Source organism: Eleutherodactylus coqui, chromosome 6 (genome assembly GCF_035609145.1).
Source record: "Eleutherodactylus coqui strain aEleCoq1 chromosome 6, aEleCoq1.hap1, whole genome shotgun sequence".
NCBI lineage: Eukaryota > Metazoa > Chordata > Amphibia > Anura > Eleutherodactylidae > Eleutherodactylus > Eleutherodactylus coqui.
In genome coordinates this window covers 242,223,536-242,238,397 of record NC_089842.1, presented here as the reverse complement: position 1 = coordinate 242,238,397, position 14,862 = coordinate 242,223,536, and the positions used below count along the sequence as shown (strand labels likewise).

Here is a 14,862-nt window from a genome sequence, read left to right as displayed (position 1 = left end):
ACAGCTGATCGTCAGGGGGCCCTGGCAATGGATCCCTGTCAATCTACTATTGATTACCTATTGTGTGGGTACGCCATCAGTACCTTACAACTGGACAAGCCTTTTAAGACTGGCATTTCATACACAAGTCTTAACCAGAGTTCTGTTGACATAAAAAACACTTAACAGGCATATCTGTGACTGTCTTTAACCCCTTCCCGCTCCAGGACGTACAGTTACTTCCTGGAGCGTTAGGGTATGTATGCAGAGAGGTCGCAGGGGCGACCTCTCTGCATACAGCGCGGGCGTTAGCTGGTTACTACAGCTGACACCCGCGGGCAATAGCCGCGAACCACCGTTCGGCCGATCGCGGCTATTAACCCTTTAAATGCCGCTGTCAATTCTGACAGCCGCATTTAAATCCCCCAAACGATGTTCGGGGGTCCCATCCGGCCCCCCTGCGGTGAGATTGGGGGAGCCGTGCAGGGCTGCCTTAAGTGACTATCAAGCTAACCCCGTGGGGTGGCTTGATAGGCTGCCTATCCGAATGCAGTATGATGTAATGCTATACATACTGCAGGAGCGATCAAAGCATCGCATATTGTAGTCCCCCAGGGGGACTTAAAAGTAAAGTAAAAAAAAAAAAAATCAATAGTTAATGGTAAAAAAAAAAAAAGTAATAAAAGTTTAAATCACCCCCTTTTTGCCATATCTATAATTAAAAAATTCATAAATTAAAAATACATATTTGGTATCGCCGCGTCCGTAAAAGTCCGATCTATCAAAGTAGCACATTATTTACCCCACACGGTGAACGTCGTCCGAAAATAAATAAAGTACGCCACAAATACACTTTTTCCGGTTCCTTGTCTCCCAGAAAAAACGCAATAAAAAGCGATCAAAAAGTCGTATATATTCCGAATTCTTACTAATGGAAACTACAGGACATCCCGCAAAAAATGAGCCCTCGCACAGCTACATCGACAGAAAACTAAAAAAGTTATCGCACGCACAAAATGACCGCACAAAATAACTGAAAAAATAAAAATTTCCTTGAAAAAAAAAATAGTATAGTAAAAAAAAAACTATACAAGTTTGGTATCGCAGTAATCGTACCGACCCGTAGAATAAAGTTATCAGGTCGTTTTTGTTGCCGTTTGTGCGCCGTAGAAACAAGGCGCACTGCAAAATGTCGGAATGTCGTTTTGTGGGTTTTTTTTTCATTTTACTCCACCTAGAATTTTTAAAAAGTTTTTCAGTACATTATACGGTACATTAAATAGCACCATTGAAAAATACAACTCGTCCCGCAAAAAACAACGAGCCTCATACAGCGACGGTGATGGATAAATAAAGGAGTTATGATTTTTTTTAAAGGGTGGGGATGGGAAAAACGAAAATAGGGGGGGGGGGGGGAGGGCTGTGTCATTAAGGGGTTAAACTAGAAGATGAAATCTTCTTGGGCAATCCAACTTGCAGTACTTCATTTGCCCTGTGGGCGTGCTGCAGGGGAATTGAGCAGCTGGGTTCCCTCTTTGATTATAGTTGAGTGCAGGATACAGACTCCTATACAGTGTAGAAGTAGGGGATATGTATATTTTTTAAAGAGTAACTGTACTTTCCAAAAACTTTTGACACTGCTGAAGTTCTTAAGGTGGGCTCATCTCATAGGCTTTCTGGTGAGCCTGTTTTCAGCTAGCAAGCACAGACAGCGCTGAACTCTTCTGCTTCATTCTTCAGTCCGTTGGGGTCTCAGCACCCGGAGCCCTCAGTGATCAAAGCTTACTTTTTGGAAAGTACGGTCACGCTTTAAGTCATTCCATGGCTGATGTACATTTCCACCGGACAGGACCCTGATCTCCACGGCTGACCACGTGTGATTGTGCAGGGCGTCCCGCGGGACAGATGTACTGTTGTCACAGCGAGAGGCTCAGCCATGGGAATTAAAGGCACCTTATGTGAAGGTCTCTCGTCTGATTAGTCTGTTCACCTTGTGAATTCCAGGTGTGACGACGACCAGCTTCCGAATGACAAGGAGAGGTTTGCCAGGTAAGTCGTCCTGTGTTCTGATGTACTTCTTACATAAGGCCCAGTAGTCCTTGTCTATTGCGTATATAAACGTGCTCTGCTTTAGGTTACCGCTGTACTTGTGCCCTACCAGCTTATGGCTTGCAGGTTGTCCACATCTTTACTGTAATACCTGGTAAATGGGCCACTAAGTTGTGTTTTCGTGAATTCTGCTGTGCTGTTGTGTAGTTTTATCCATTCCCAGGAAAGCCATGTGAAAAGCAAGATAGCCACCATACGGCTGCATTGGACATTGTTGCCCCCTTGTACCCCATGCTTCTCAGGGGCATTTCTGTCTATGCAGCGGTATAGGTGGCTGTTGGCAGTGCCAGGCGTAGCCCATAGATGGCAGTGGTGCTGCTTGTAGAAGAAAATGCCCCTATTTTCTAAATTTTGGGGTGGAAACACTGTTTAGCAGTGCGTTCACATGTCACTGATTTACTGCAGATCTGCAGCAAATCGGCAACGTGTGAACGCACCCTAAAGGGGTACTTCCATTTTGGAAAGTGATGGCATATCACTAGAAGATGCCATCACTGTGATCAGTGGGGGTCTGACCTCTTGGACCAAGAAGAATAAAAAGACTACAGTTCTAATTCAGCATTGCAGGGCCTTAAATTGGGCTTCTAGTAACCTAATCGCGACGATTTTAATTTCCCGCAGTGTTTCAGATGTTTGTCCTTTTCTAACAAGCCTCCTACACCTCATGTCACTTCCAACTGTTACTGAGATGGTGCGGAAACATGGCATCTAGAGATGAGCGAGCATTGCCTTGAGCGAGTACCTGCCTGCTCGAGACACAAGGTCTGGGTGCCGGCGCGAGGGAGTGGTGAGTAGTGGCAGTCAGCAGGGGGGGAGAGAGATCTCCCCGTTCTCCCCCGCAGCTCCCTGCCCGCCGCCGGCACCTGATCCTTTTGTCTCGAGCGGCCAGGTACTCGCTAAGGGCAATGCTCGCTCATCACTAATGGCATCCCAACATATGTACTCAACCAGCGCCAACAGCAAAGCGCTTCTGTTCTGCTGCAAAAGAGGAGACACCTGACATTCATTGGGGGTCAGACGCTGCTCGATACTACTGTATGCAGGACAGTTCTGCCCTCTGTGCCAATGTGACGAGGGGTATGGCCAGGCTATTGGAACCTTACCTTCAATAGGTGTTGAGCACTCTACCTGAGCGATCTTATTAGGTAGCGCAAGCTGGTAGGTCATTAACCCCTTCAGTGGCAGGATTATTATTCCGTGTCATGCCTCACAGGACGGGTTTTTCAAATGAGTCAACAATACAATTTAATGTCGCAAGTATTTATTAAGGAAAGCAACAATCACATCGCAACATTTTTTTTGTAATGAAAGAATACATTTATAACAATTTTGGACCTTAAAAACCCGGAAGATTTCAGACTTCAGATGACAGCTCAGTGCTCTGCACACTTCAGCACTAGAGCTGTCCACGGAAATCTTCCAGGGTTTAACTCCATTGTCAGTGCAGCAAGCCTCGGAGATTTTCGGAGTGTACCACTAAAGAGGTTAAAGGAAATCTGTCCCCTACATTTTATGTATGAAATGAATGAATCCTAACATACAATCTGCCGCCTTCGGGTGACAGACTGCCATGGAGGGGGAGAGAGCCCAGACAACTTCAGCAGTGGAGCTGCCATCGGGTGGTTCAAGAGTGATTTGCCTCCCGCACGGTAAGCGCAGAAAGTCCGATTTTTCGTCATTGAATGCAGTTCCTTCCCAGCATAGAATAGTATAATCACCTACGCTATTCTGTTTGGCACATGTGGACCTCCTCAGAGACCACCTGGGTGTCAGTTTTTGAGCTACAAAACCTTTCGGGCCCAAGAATCCATCCGGTCTGACCGGAGCTTACCGCCTGCATCGGTGGCTACATAACATCCGCAGCCCACCATTACTGCTGCCGCCAGCTTGTGTTCAGCGCTGACAGGTCACATCCTGGGTTTATATATGTCTGCTCTCCTGGCAAAACTGGATCTCTGTCTTCTGCAAACCCCGAGGCCATACAAGGTGTAGAGCCGGTAGATCCAGACCTCTTCAAGACATCTTCTTTTTCTTTCTGTTGACTCAGCCTACCTTTACACAGGAAGACGGTCTCATCTGGTGGAGCACGCCGATGATGTCTTCCCGCCGCCCGACTCCATTCACTGCAAACAGGCAGTCGATTATACATGAATGACTGCCTGTTCACACCAGTCGCTTGGTTTTTAGGCAAGCTAATCCAAGCAACTCCCAGTGAGAACGCGCTCCGTGCTGCCGCTGACCGTGTGCACATGGGAGGACTGCTGCCCGAATCTGCTGTTTACAGCCATTATTCAGGCAGTAATCGCCTCGTGTGAAAGTGCTTTAAAGTGCTTCAGCTTAAAGGGATATTGACTCTTATCGCCCATCCACAGGATGGATATGCCTGGGAATAGGGGTCCTGTGTGTCGCCCCCTCCCCCTCACTTTGGGCTCGCTGCACCCTCTGTAATGAGAATAAACTGAACGGAGTGCTAGCCATACGTGCGGGGCCAATCCATTCATTTCAATGGGGCTGATGGAAATTGCAGAGTACAAGCGCTCCGCTATCTCCGGCAGTCCCATTGAAGATGAAGGGAGCACTCAAGCTCCTCACCACAGGGGGTGCTGTGAGCCCGCAGTAAGGCTGAGTGGGAGACACGGGACCAACGATCAGACGATCACCTATCCCATGTAAAGTCAATCTTGGGAATATACTGTTAATGGATATTAGTATTTAGTCATTCGAGCCCACTGGTCACGGCTGGACGACTAATGTGTCTTGGCAAAGCTGAGCCACCCCATACACATGTCAGGGGCAATAAAGGGTTATGGCTGTGGACTTCCAGTGCCCAATCCTTTTGGTAGCCGTCTGATGGTATCCATCGCTTTATAAGGTGTAGCATGCCCCGATGGAAGTCTAGCAGGCACGCTGGGATCTAAAGGCCAGGTGAAGGCGCTGAAACGCGTTGCCCACAAGCTCTCCTGCTGCCTGATTCCTCCGTCCCACCGCTGCCCTGTTCTATACGCTGGGATCTAGAGTCCCACTTTCCGGGTATCTCTTAGTCTCAGGACGCCATCCATCAGCAGTGTTGTGTTGTGTCAGGGGTTGTTGGCTGCGGATCACACAAGGTCTTGGGTGATGGGGTATCTGGAGGCTGCCAGAAGGGTCCTCCAAATACTGCTGAGGGGAGATAAGCCCGTAGATAAGAGGTCTGCTGATTCATCCCATACCCCAGCGCTGCACCAGAGAGCAGGAGACTCCTCTTCTCTCAATGCTCACACCATCCTCTAAAGAACATCGAAAGGCCACAATATTTTAGCCGGAGGAACTAAGTTGTGACCATTCGGCCTTCATCCTCTGGCATACGAGAAATGACCCCATGTAAGCCGCTGGGTACTTGTCAAGTTTCACAATGCGCATCAGTATGTTCTTGCAGTAAATACCCCCCCCCCCCCCCCCGCCTCGCCCCCCTAAGAGGACTGAATGCAGAAATTGGATTTGCCTTTTTACAAAACGTGAAATAATCCTTTTGGTGACTGAAATGAAGGCCGTTTTATTACGCTTGACCCCGCATAAACCACTTGCAGTACCACTTTTCACCACAGTTGGTGGCTGAGTTTCCATAGGCACCAATGAAACGGCGCCCCCATTATTATCAAAGTGATCGCTAATTTAGGTAAAATGCAGATTTCTGAAGTGTTAAATGTCCGGAAGTTATGGGCGCCTTATGGATACGTTCAAAAGAGTTGTTCTTCAACGATTAAGGCACAAAAGGTTTTCCGTTTTGAGGTGAATGCTTTATTCTCTGCCATCATCCCATCCAGATGCCAACTTCTTAAAGCAGCCTTCCAGTCCCAGATAATCCCAAGATGGCCGCATCGCTTCTCTGTCTGATGCACGCTGGGGATTGCTAGTGCATTGATGGCCTAAGGGTACTTTTATAAGAGCCAATAGCCGCCTGAATAATCGCTCGTCAGGTGATTACGGATGGCTGTCGGCTCGTGTAAACCGGCACCTGACAGAGTACTGAGCAAGAAGTCGCCAGTCCCTTCTGTTCCGACTTCTCGGTGAGTATGAACAGGCAGTCGTTCATCTTTGACTGACCGCCTGAGCGATAGTCTTCCCATCTAAGACCACCCTAAGGCTCTACATGCTACTCTGATTGGGCAGCACTGCTCATGTGTGCTTGTTCTGCGCAGTATGCCTCAGGTAGTTGGGGAAGCGGCGGGGCCAGCTTGGTTTGTCTGGGACCGGATGCTTTGACTTGATTTCTGTTTTCGGCTGCTTAATAGGAGCCAAACAATGCAAAAAAACTGAAGCGCCAAATCTATAACGTAACGGACGCAATCGGCACCAGCCGGACCCCACTGAATATAATGGGATCGGGTGGGCCTTCTGTAGGCTGCTCTATTATTCGGGACTACATACTGGATGTGCCCCATAGGACCCCAGGAGCCTCCAGGGCAGATGTGAATGTGGCTAATGCTGTCATAAATTAGTATTTTTAGCTTTTCTAACCCAAAGAGGTTCCTTCCTGTATATACAACGGTTTAGAGGTTAATCACACTTACAGACCGCGCCGACGCGTCTGCCCCCTCCGGTTTTATCAGTTCCCCATTTGCACTCAGACTGTAGGACTTGTCTACGTCGGACTTCCCGCTTCTTGCTATAGTTCTGTTCTCAGCATCTGCTGTACGGCATTGTGGAGGACGTAGTGTTTACCGTCGCCGTGTCGTGAAAAAGCCGCGCTCCTCGCCAGAAGGGAACCAAATGGTTGTAGGCTGACTTGGGAGTGAGCTTTGGTTGTGAATGGAGAAGATGATCAAAGCCCTGGGGATCGGAGCCAAGTGTTTGCCAGCTGGTTTACACGTGTGACCTGTCTAAGCGTAGGGATCGCCTGCGTTCACACTGCATCCCCGAGGTATACTTTCCATGGAGGCCTCAGACACATCGGTCACCCATAGGCTGTCACAAAAAGGGGAGAGGGCAGCGGATGGTTAAGAATTAAAAAGGGGCATTCGGGTATTTTCTAACTGCTAACCTATCCAAAGGATAAGTAATCACAAGCTGATAGATTGGGGTCCGCTGCTCGGGACCCCCCATCCATCAGCTGACTTGTCTGGCCCGCTGCACTCTGCAGCAGACTGGACTTTGTTATCGAAGGTCAGAGGAAGGAAGGGGAGCGCTGCTCTGCTCTGCGCTGCTCTGCGCTGCTCTGCGCTGCGCTGCTCTGCGCTGCTCTGCGCTGCGCTGCTCTGCGCTGCTCTGCGCTACGCTGCTCTGCTCTGCGCTGCTCCACTCGTGGTCGGGATGTCACATCCTGTCTGAGCAGGAAGTGTAGCACAAGTGCAGCGCTCCCATTGATTTCAGCGGGAGTGAAGTTGGCGCTCCCCCTGCTTCCTCTGACCATTGATGATGTCCAGCTGATCAGCTGATGGATGGGAGTCCCAAGTGACGGACCCCCGTCCATCAACTACTGATGACGTATCCAAGGGATCGGAATAGCACTTTAACGCCCGTCTTTGTTGACTTGGTTGTAGTGGTGACTTTATACACATGTGACCGCTGCAGCCAATCACTGACCTCCGTGATACACAGCTCGAGATTGCAGAGGTCAGTGATTGGCTGCAATGGTCGTGTGTGTAAGGACACAAAATAATCCACGCTAAGTAAATGAAGACCGGTGGTGAGAACAGGAGTGCTGAGAATGAAATATATATATATACATTTTTTTTTTTTAACCATCTGCTGCCCTCAACCCAATTTTACTACAATGACTTGGAAACCCCCTTAAAATGAATTTTTGCTGTAGGATTTCTCAGAATAGCGCATTGGACTTACGGGGTAGGAGGTAGATGGACACATACCGGCCACTCTTTCGGCCTCCGTTGAGTGAATGGGTGTGCCTATGGATATATTTCATGTATATATGCTGGGAGGCTCCCCGACACCGTGTGACTCTACCCTTATTACATGGTATCGGCTTACTCTTCTATCAGTTACTTGTGATTGCAATGGACTATTGGATGTTGTGGGAAGCTACTGAAGTAGTATGAATGGAAGGATCACCCCATCCATGTTTGTACCAATGTATCCAATAAGACAATGAGACAATATTGTATGGAGGGCTCATACATGGAGGGCACACCCATCTAACACCAATGCCTGGGTAATAAGTCTGGGGTCCTCCGGCTCCGGCCCCCCGTCTCCTCCCAGCTGAGCTGGTTGGTTTTGTTTCCAGGTCAGACGATGAGCAGAGTTCAGCGGATAAGGAAAGACTTGCAAGGTAGGAGCAGGAGCATGGCGAGACCGCTGGCTGATGCTTCCAGGTGCCTCTGCTTCCAACTTCCTTCCTGTCCTGCACTGTCTTAGTCTTTTACATGTTCCCTACTAGATGATGCCACGAGCAGCGCCCCCCGGTGCACATGGTCTGTGCCTGTTCTTGTGTGAATGAACTGGGAATTAATGGAATTATCGTAGTTTTCTGCAAAAATGGGGGAAAAAAAAAACTTGTGTCCCTGTGTCCGTGTGCTGTCCAATGTGAGCCGGCCCGAGTCTCTTGGGTGCTACTCCTAATACTAGGGGTGTGGTGTACTACTCCTAATACTAGGGGTGTGGTGTACACCCAGCCTTCGGGCACACAAATATATGTAGTAGAAATACGCCGTGACCAAATGGGACTTATTCACTTCGTATTGGTTTTTGGTTTTTTTCTTCTTTTGCGCGTTCGTATTCATTGCTTTTTTTTTTTTTCACACGTGCAAAAGAAAACCCCAAAGACGGCCCCATTGACTTCTCCTGCCTTCATGCGTAAATACGTGGTGAGCGCCCATGTATGATGAATGTCACTGCGTATTTACGCCATCCCATTGACTCTAATGGGCAACTTCAGTCAGTATTAAGGACCAAAATCCACATGTCTGAAGACCCCAATTCAAAGCCTTGGGGCTTACGCTCTCCGTATTCTGTGCGTACAACATACCTGTGTCAGGTGGAGCGCAGAGAGGGTATCCAGGCAAAAGGTATTGATGATGAGTCCTCAGTAATTTAATCTAGGGGACCCACCCATTGGCATCCCCGACGATGAGCTGATTGCCCGGCCCGCGGTTGGTGCACCTGGACATCATCATAGGGAACAGGAGCCGAAGTGCCCTGGCTGGCCTTACTCATATTGGAATACATGGGAGCAGAAGCCGGTTCTTACTCTTCCAGCACCGGGGACGGGCACGGAGGTATGATAGCCCATTGGTTTCACTGGTAGTGAAGCCCGCTAGAGCACGTCCTCTCCTGTCCCCTGTGACGACGTCCGGCCCTGCTGCACTGAGAGTGGGCGGGGCGATCAGCTCATCGCTGGAGCAATCAGGGGGCGGTCCTACTTCTCAGTCACATGACCAGCATTTCTAACTGGGAAACTAGAGTTGTCTCCTGGCACCACCCGGCTCTGCAGTAACTCTGTTCTGTTTGCACTGAAAGTTAGTTGGATCAGTTTAACCCTCTGTCCTCCTCCTGAGCTTTATTTAGGCCGAATGCAGACGGCCGGGTCGGTTTCCGGCTGTGAGATCCTCGCGACCTGTGTCCCTGCAGTGATCCCCGGCTTACCTGTCCGGCGTCTTCTCTCTGCTCCGCGGTTGTGCCGCCTGGCGTACAGCCGCACATGCACAGCGCAGAGCCGTCGGGCCGCCGATGACGTGGATAGTGCCAGCCTTAGAATAGAACATGCTGTGATCTCCATTCTGCGAGCGGAGTATTGCAGTTGATTTGCGCTTGCGGGCATAGACAGGCATTTTTTACTGCATGTCCTATGGGCTGTATTTGCTGCGGGATCCCACAGTGCAGATACGTCCATGTGCATTGGGCCTTACACAGTGAGGAGGCAGAAGTTCTGCAAAACTTATCTCTCATTACCTATTATAAGACCAACTGACCTGTACCCGTGTATATGACATGGTTAGCCTTTAGTCAGAGGAGGGGAGCTGAGCTTACTGAATGCAGGGCAGAGAGAGCAGAGACCCAGCCTGCACCGCACATAGAGAAAGGGAAGGATGAGCCGAGCATGCTGAATGCAGGGCAGAGAGAGCAGAGACCCAGCCTGCACCGCACAGAGACAGGGACAGAGCAATAACAAAGGGAAGGATGAGCCGAGCATGCTGAATGCAGGGCAGAGAGAGCAGAGACCCAGCCTGCACCGCACAGAGACAGGGACAGAGCAATAACAAAGGGAAGGATGAGCCGAGCATGCTGAATGCAGGGCAGAGAGAGCAGAGACCCAGCCTGCACCGCACAGAGACAGGGACAGAGCAATAACAAAGGGAAGGATGAGCCGAGCATGCTGAATGCAGGGCAGAGAGAGCAGAGACCCAGCCTGCACCGCACAGAGACAGGGACAGAGCAATAACAAAGGGAAGGATGAGCCGAGCATGCTGAATGCAGGGCAGAGAGAGCAGAGACCCAGCCTGCACCGCACAGAGACAGGGACAGAGCAATAACAAAGGGAAGGATGAGCTGAGCTTACTGAATGCAGGGCAGAGAGAGCAGAGACCCAGCCTGCACCGCACATAGAGACCGGGGCAGAGCAATAACAAAGGGAAGGATGAGCCGAGCTTACTGAATGCAGAGCAATAACAAAGGGAAGGATGAGCCGAGCATGCTCCACCAGAGTGGGGATCTACCGGAAGACGTGTCCAGGACCCACCAGATGGTGGCCATGGGATGTTTAGGGGGGGATGAATCCGGACTGGTGCATTTTCAAAAAAATGGATGTATTTGAAAAGATTAAAGGCGTATTCCGGTTATGCAAAGTTGCTGTCAAATGGCTACTAATCAAATGTTATGAAAGTTGCGCAGTGTGTTGGCGCTACATTAATAAGGATTATCATTAAAGTTTTTGATGCGGTTTTGCTTTGGATTTTGTGTCTGTGGCCTATGAGCCATCACCTTCAGAAGTGTTTACTCCCTGGTTGCCATGGATACGTCCTGTAGGTACACCAGCGCTGCAGGGCGCGTTTGCTCAGTAAGAATGAACAGAGATGGCGTTTTTGGGTTTTTTCTTCCTTCGGCTCTTGGGGTTAGCTGACTGTTATCAGGGAATCACAAACATAACGGACGTCCTGAATAAAAAACCCGGGGCCCGATGGACAGCAACTGCAAAACTTTATTTAACTCCTTAGTGACCAGCCTATGTTGTGCCTTAAAGACCAAGTGAGCCATGAAAGCTTTTTTTTTTTTTTGCTGTAAATTAAACTTTATTGAACTTTTTTTTTTTTTGCACTACTTTTTAGTTCCTGAAGGGGTCTTGAAGCTTGAAGATGCAGCGGTTTGATCACTAGGATTGTACACTGCCTTCCTTGTGTAGTTCATTCTTCTGATCCAGTGATGGGAGGCGGAGCCTATTAGGCCGCATTACTTGACAGACACGGAGGGCTCTGTCGGGCTGCCAGCTGCCGTGGGAGCATCAGTACCTTGTAATCACACTGCAGGGTGCTGATGGTGACACAAGCCCCTCCCCCTGTCATCTGCTTACATGCACCAGGTGCTATTGATTGTGGCATGTAAGGGGTTAAACTGCCAGGATCTGAGGTTTCTCCTTTCCTGGCTGTTATAGCAGGAGCCCCGCTGTCCGTAGTCAGCCAAGCCACCGCCTTAAAAGGATGCAATTGCAGGGTTAAAGCCCATTAGTGAGGTCAGTAAAAAGGCGGCATTAGGTGGTTAAACTAGAGAATTAACCGCGAAGAGCGTGTGCTCGCGTTCCAATATGAGTAAGGCCAGCCAGGGCACTTAAAAACCGACACAAACCTATGGAAACTCATGAGACTTACAGCGTCTGCGCTAAACATTTCTAAGGTCTCGGGCCCACGGAGAACATCGGGCCCGCACGGATTTCTGCTGCAGATGCACTATAATTGTCAGCGTTTTTTTTGGTTTTTTTTGAAGCAGATCAATTGTGATGTGATCCCTATGAGCTCCCGCACGCACACTGACATGGAGCATGTCGCGTTTTTTTTTTTTTCCACACGCGTGAAATCCGCAAATCACTTAAAATACCATCCGCAGCTATTTAACCCCGGATGGTCAATGCTTTCCTATGGGATGCGGATTTGCGGGGTTTTTTTCACGCATGGATTCGCTAAATATAATTTCCCCGCGGACATGAGGCCTAAGCGCATTTTCCCGTGAATATTATAAGTACGTTAAGAGCGTGAAGCGAGCGGCCTGTAACCCGGTAAATACATCACAGTACTGCTACTGATCTAGAGAGAAGCGTTTCTCGTGCTCCAGAGCTGCATTTGTAGTTCTGTTTCTCATTACTTGTTTTTATTAGAGGCTATAAGTAAGGTTGTCGAGGAATGCTCTAATGCCGCTCATAAACATCAGCTGCACCTCTGCTAACCCTGCCGGCGGGACTATCTGTCAGCTTCCTGACAGCAGATGTGGGGGGGAGAGAAGGTCTGGACAATTGGATTTCAGCTGCCTCCTCCCTTTTTTTTTTTTTTGTTCTCTCGGGCATTCAGAACACACAGCGGACTGAGCATGTGTATGGGGCCGGAGTTGGGCAAGATAGCGGTCGGCCAAAGCTATCCAACCGCTATCTAATGAGTATCTTTCATTACATGACAACCTACAGAATGCCTTTTCTACTCAGTGTTCAATACTGTATCAAATCTTAGGTAAAGTCCCCTATGACTGACTCCTGGGGTGACATCACATTGCAACGTTTTCTTGTGGGGTGGTTTGCCATTGCCTTACCCAGCCATCTCTACCGATCTCAAGCCGCTACCTGAACCATGCAGGGATTGAGCCTCTGCAACCTTCAGGTCGTGAGCGAGAGCTTAGGACTGCATTTCTACTGCCTTAACGCTATGCACCACACAAGGCTCTATAAAATCTTAGGAAGATACAAATGCATGCCAAGCAGAGAAGACTGGATACGGCAGGGAGAGAAGGAGCCTTCTTGTCCCCCGCTGGCCACCACTTACACGGACAGAAGTGACCATTACAGCTTTAGTACATATAGCTTCCGTCTCTGGCTAGAATGGGGCTACCACTGCGAATTTGGTCTTGTTTGAAAGCCAAGACTCTTATTAGCTTTCAAACAAACAAGCCCAAAACCTTGACTGTAGCCCCATTCCAGATTGATCTAGAGCCATTAGGATTGAGACCACATAATAGACAGCTACATAGCTTCCACATAGTGCTGCTCCCAAATAACACCACCGTTCAGTGCTAAATAATATTGGTTTTGGTTGGTCCTGTGGCTAGCAGATGGGGGTCCTGGACTATTGCCAAGTTTCCCCACCCTAAAACTGTCTGGTATGGATCTGTAAGATGACAATTGCTGTAGCAGCCTATAGATGTTCCGCACATAAGGAACCACTTCTGCGCTCCCCCAGATCGGCTGTTCTGGACTGGATGTTCTAGTATTTGCATTGCAGCGTTTGCTCGCTCCATTTCCTCTTCTATGATGAAGTTGGACTTTTTATGACTTTTCATCACTTCCTTGTCACTTACTAGAATGCCCTGGACCACGGGCGGTTTCTACTTCGGTCGGCATCTGCTTGCTCTGATCGAATGGAGAGGAAAGCCAATTAGACGCCCCCCCCCCCCCCCCTGCTTCCATTATTGTCTGTCGGCGCTGGATACATTAGTCGTCCCATCACGTCTTCACAAGCCAGATGGGCATGCTCAGCGGCGGTCTGTGAGGAGTCGGCTATGATGAGGCTCTATAAAAACTAGTCACAATAAAGATGGTTTATTGTCTGGAGCTACAAATCCGTCTCCATACATAAGATGCTTCTTCTATTCTACTGATTGATATGGAAGCGAAGAATATGCCATCCGTGCCACCTTCACATTGGAGATGGGTTGGTTGGTAGGAATGGCTGTCTGACAACCTCCTGTCAAAGGTTCTAGTTGTCAGGCAGGGCATCCATAGCAACTAGTCCGTCTTAGGCAATTCATTCTCGGCTCAATGCTTACAGATGAAAAAGGGGACCATCTGCTTGGCATGCTGTCTGCCATGTCTATTAGACGTATGGTACAGGCTTGGTATATTTAGCAGCCGAGCCTTCAGGAGCAAGATGGCGCGGGGCAGTGGGGAGGCAATGGTATCTGTATAGTTGTACTAACGTGTTATTTGACCCTCTCTTCTACTCACTTTGACGTGCATGGCTGGCATGATGGCACCGTGTCTCATAACCCTGAAGAAGTGGCTGACCTAACCCTTTTTCTGCTCTTCTGCGCAGTCTGACCGTTCTTCATTATGTTCTGCAGGGAGAATCACAGCGAAATTGAGCGGAGGAGAAGGAATAAAATGACGGCGTACATCACTGAGCTCTCCGATATGGTGCCCACATGCAGCGCCCTGGCACGCAAGCCTGACAAGCTCACTATTCTGCGCATGGCAGTGTCTCATATGAAGTCTCTGCGGGGAACAGGAAACACTCCCACTGATGGCGCCTACAAGCCATCATTCCTGACCGATCAGGTAAAGCTTGGTAATGAGGGGGCTACGGGCGAAGTGTTAGAGGGGCTCTGTCGCATCTATAAGCACCATCAACTAAGTTATGGGAATTATGGAAACAGCATAGCGCCTCCCACTGCTTCTGGCCACCGCATGCAGAGGCATGGCTGACATGGGAATACCCTTTAAGGCCTCATGTCCACGGCATAATTCTAATTTAAAATCCGCAGTGTTTCTCCCGCACGCGGATCCGCGCCCCATAGGGATGCATTGGACACCCACAGGTAGTTAAATACCCGCGGATGTCATTTTTCCCTTCAGGCGCGGAGCCGCGTGCG

The 14,862-nt window shown here is 49.2% G+C and overlaps 1 protein-coding gene across 2 annotated transcripts in view; it reads left to right on the top strand.

The window, feature by feature from the left end:
* ARNT (aryl hydrocarbon receptor nuclear translocator) overlaps positions 1-14,862 on the top strand; it is a 50,056-nt gene that overhangs the window by 15,482 nt on the left and 19,712 nt on the right. Inside the window, exons 4-6 of one of the 2 annotated variants that reach the window (XM_066609197.1) lie at positions 1,984-2,028; positions 8,309-8,353; positions 14,335-14,548. In XM_066609197.1, coding sequence (XP_066465294.1) covers positions 1,984-2,028; positions 8,309-8,353; positions 14,335-14,548 — 304 coding nt within the window. The remainder of the gene's footprint in view (positions 1-1,983; positions 2,029-8,308; positions 8,354-14,334; positions 14,549-14,862) is intronic. The other variant, XM_066609198.1, reaches the window with a different exon arrangement.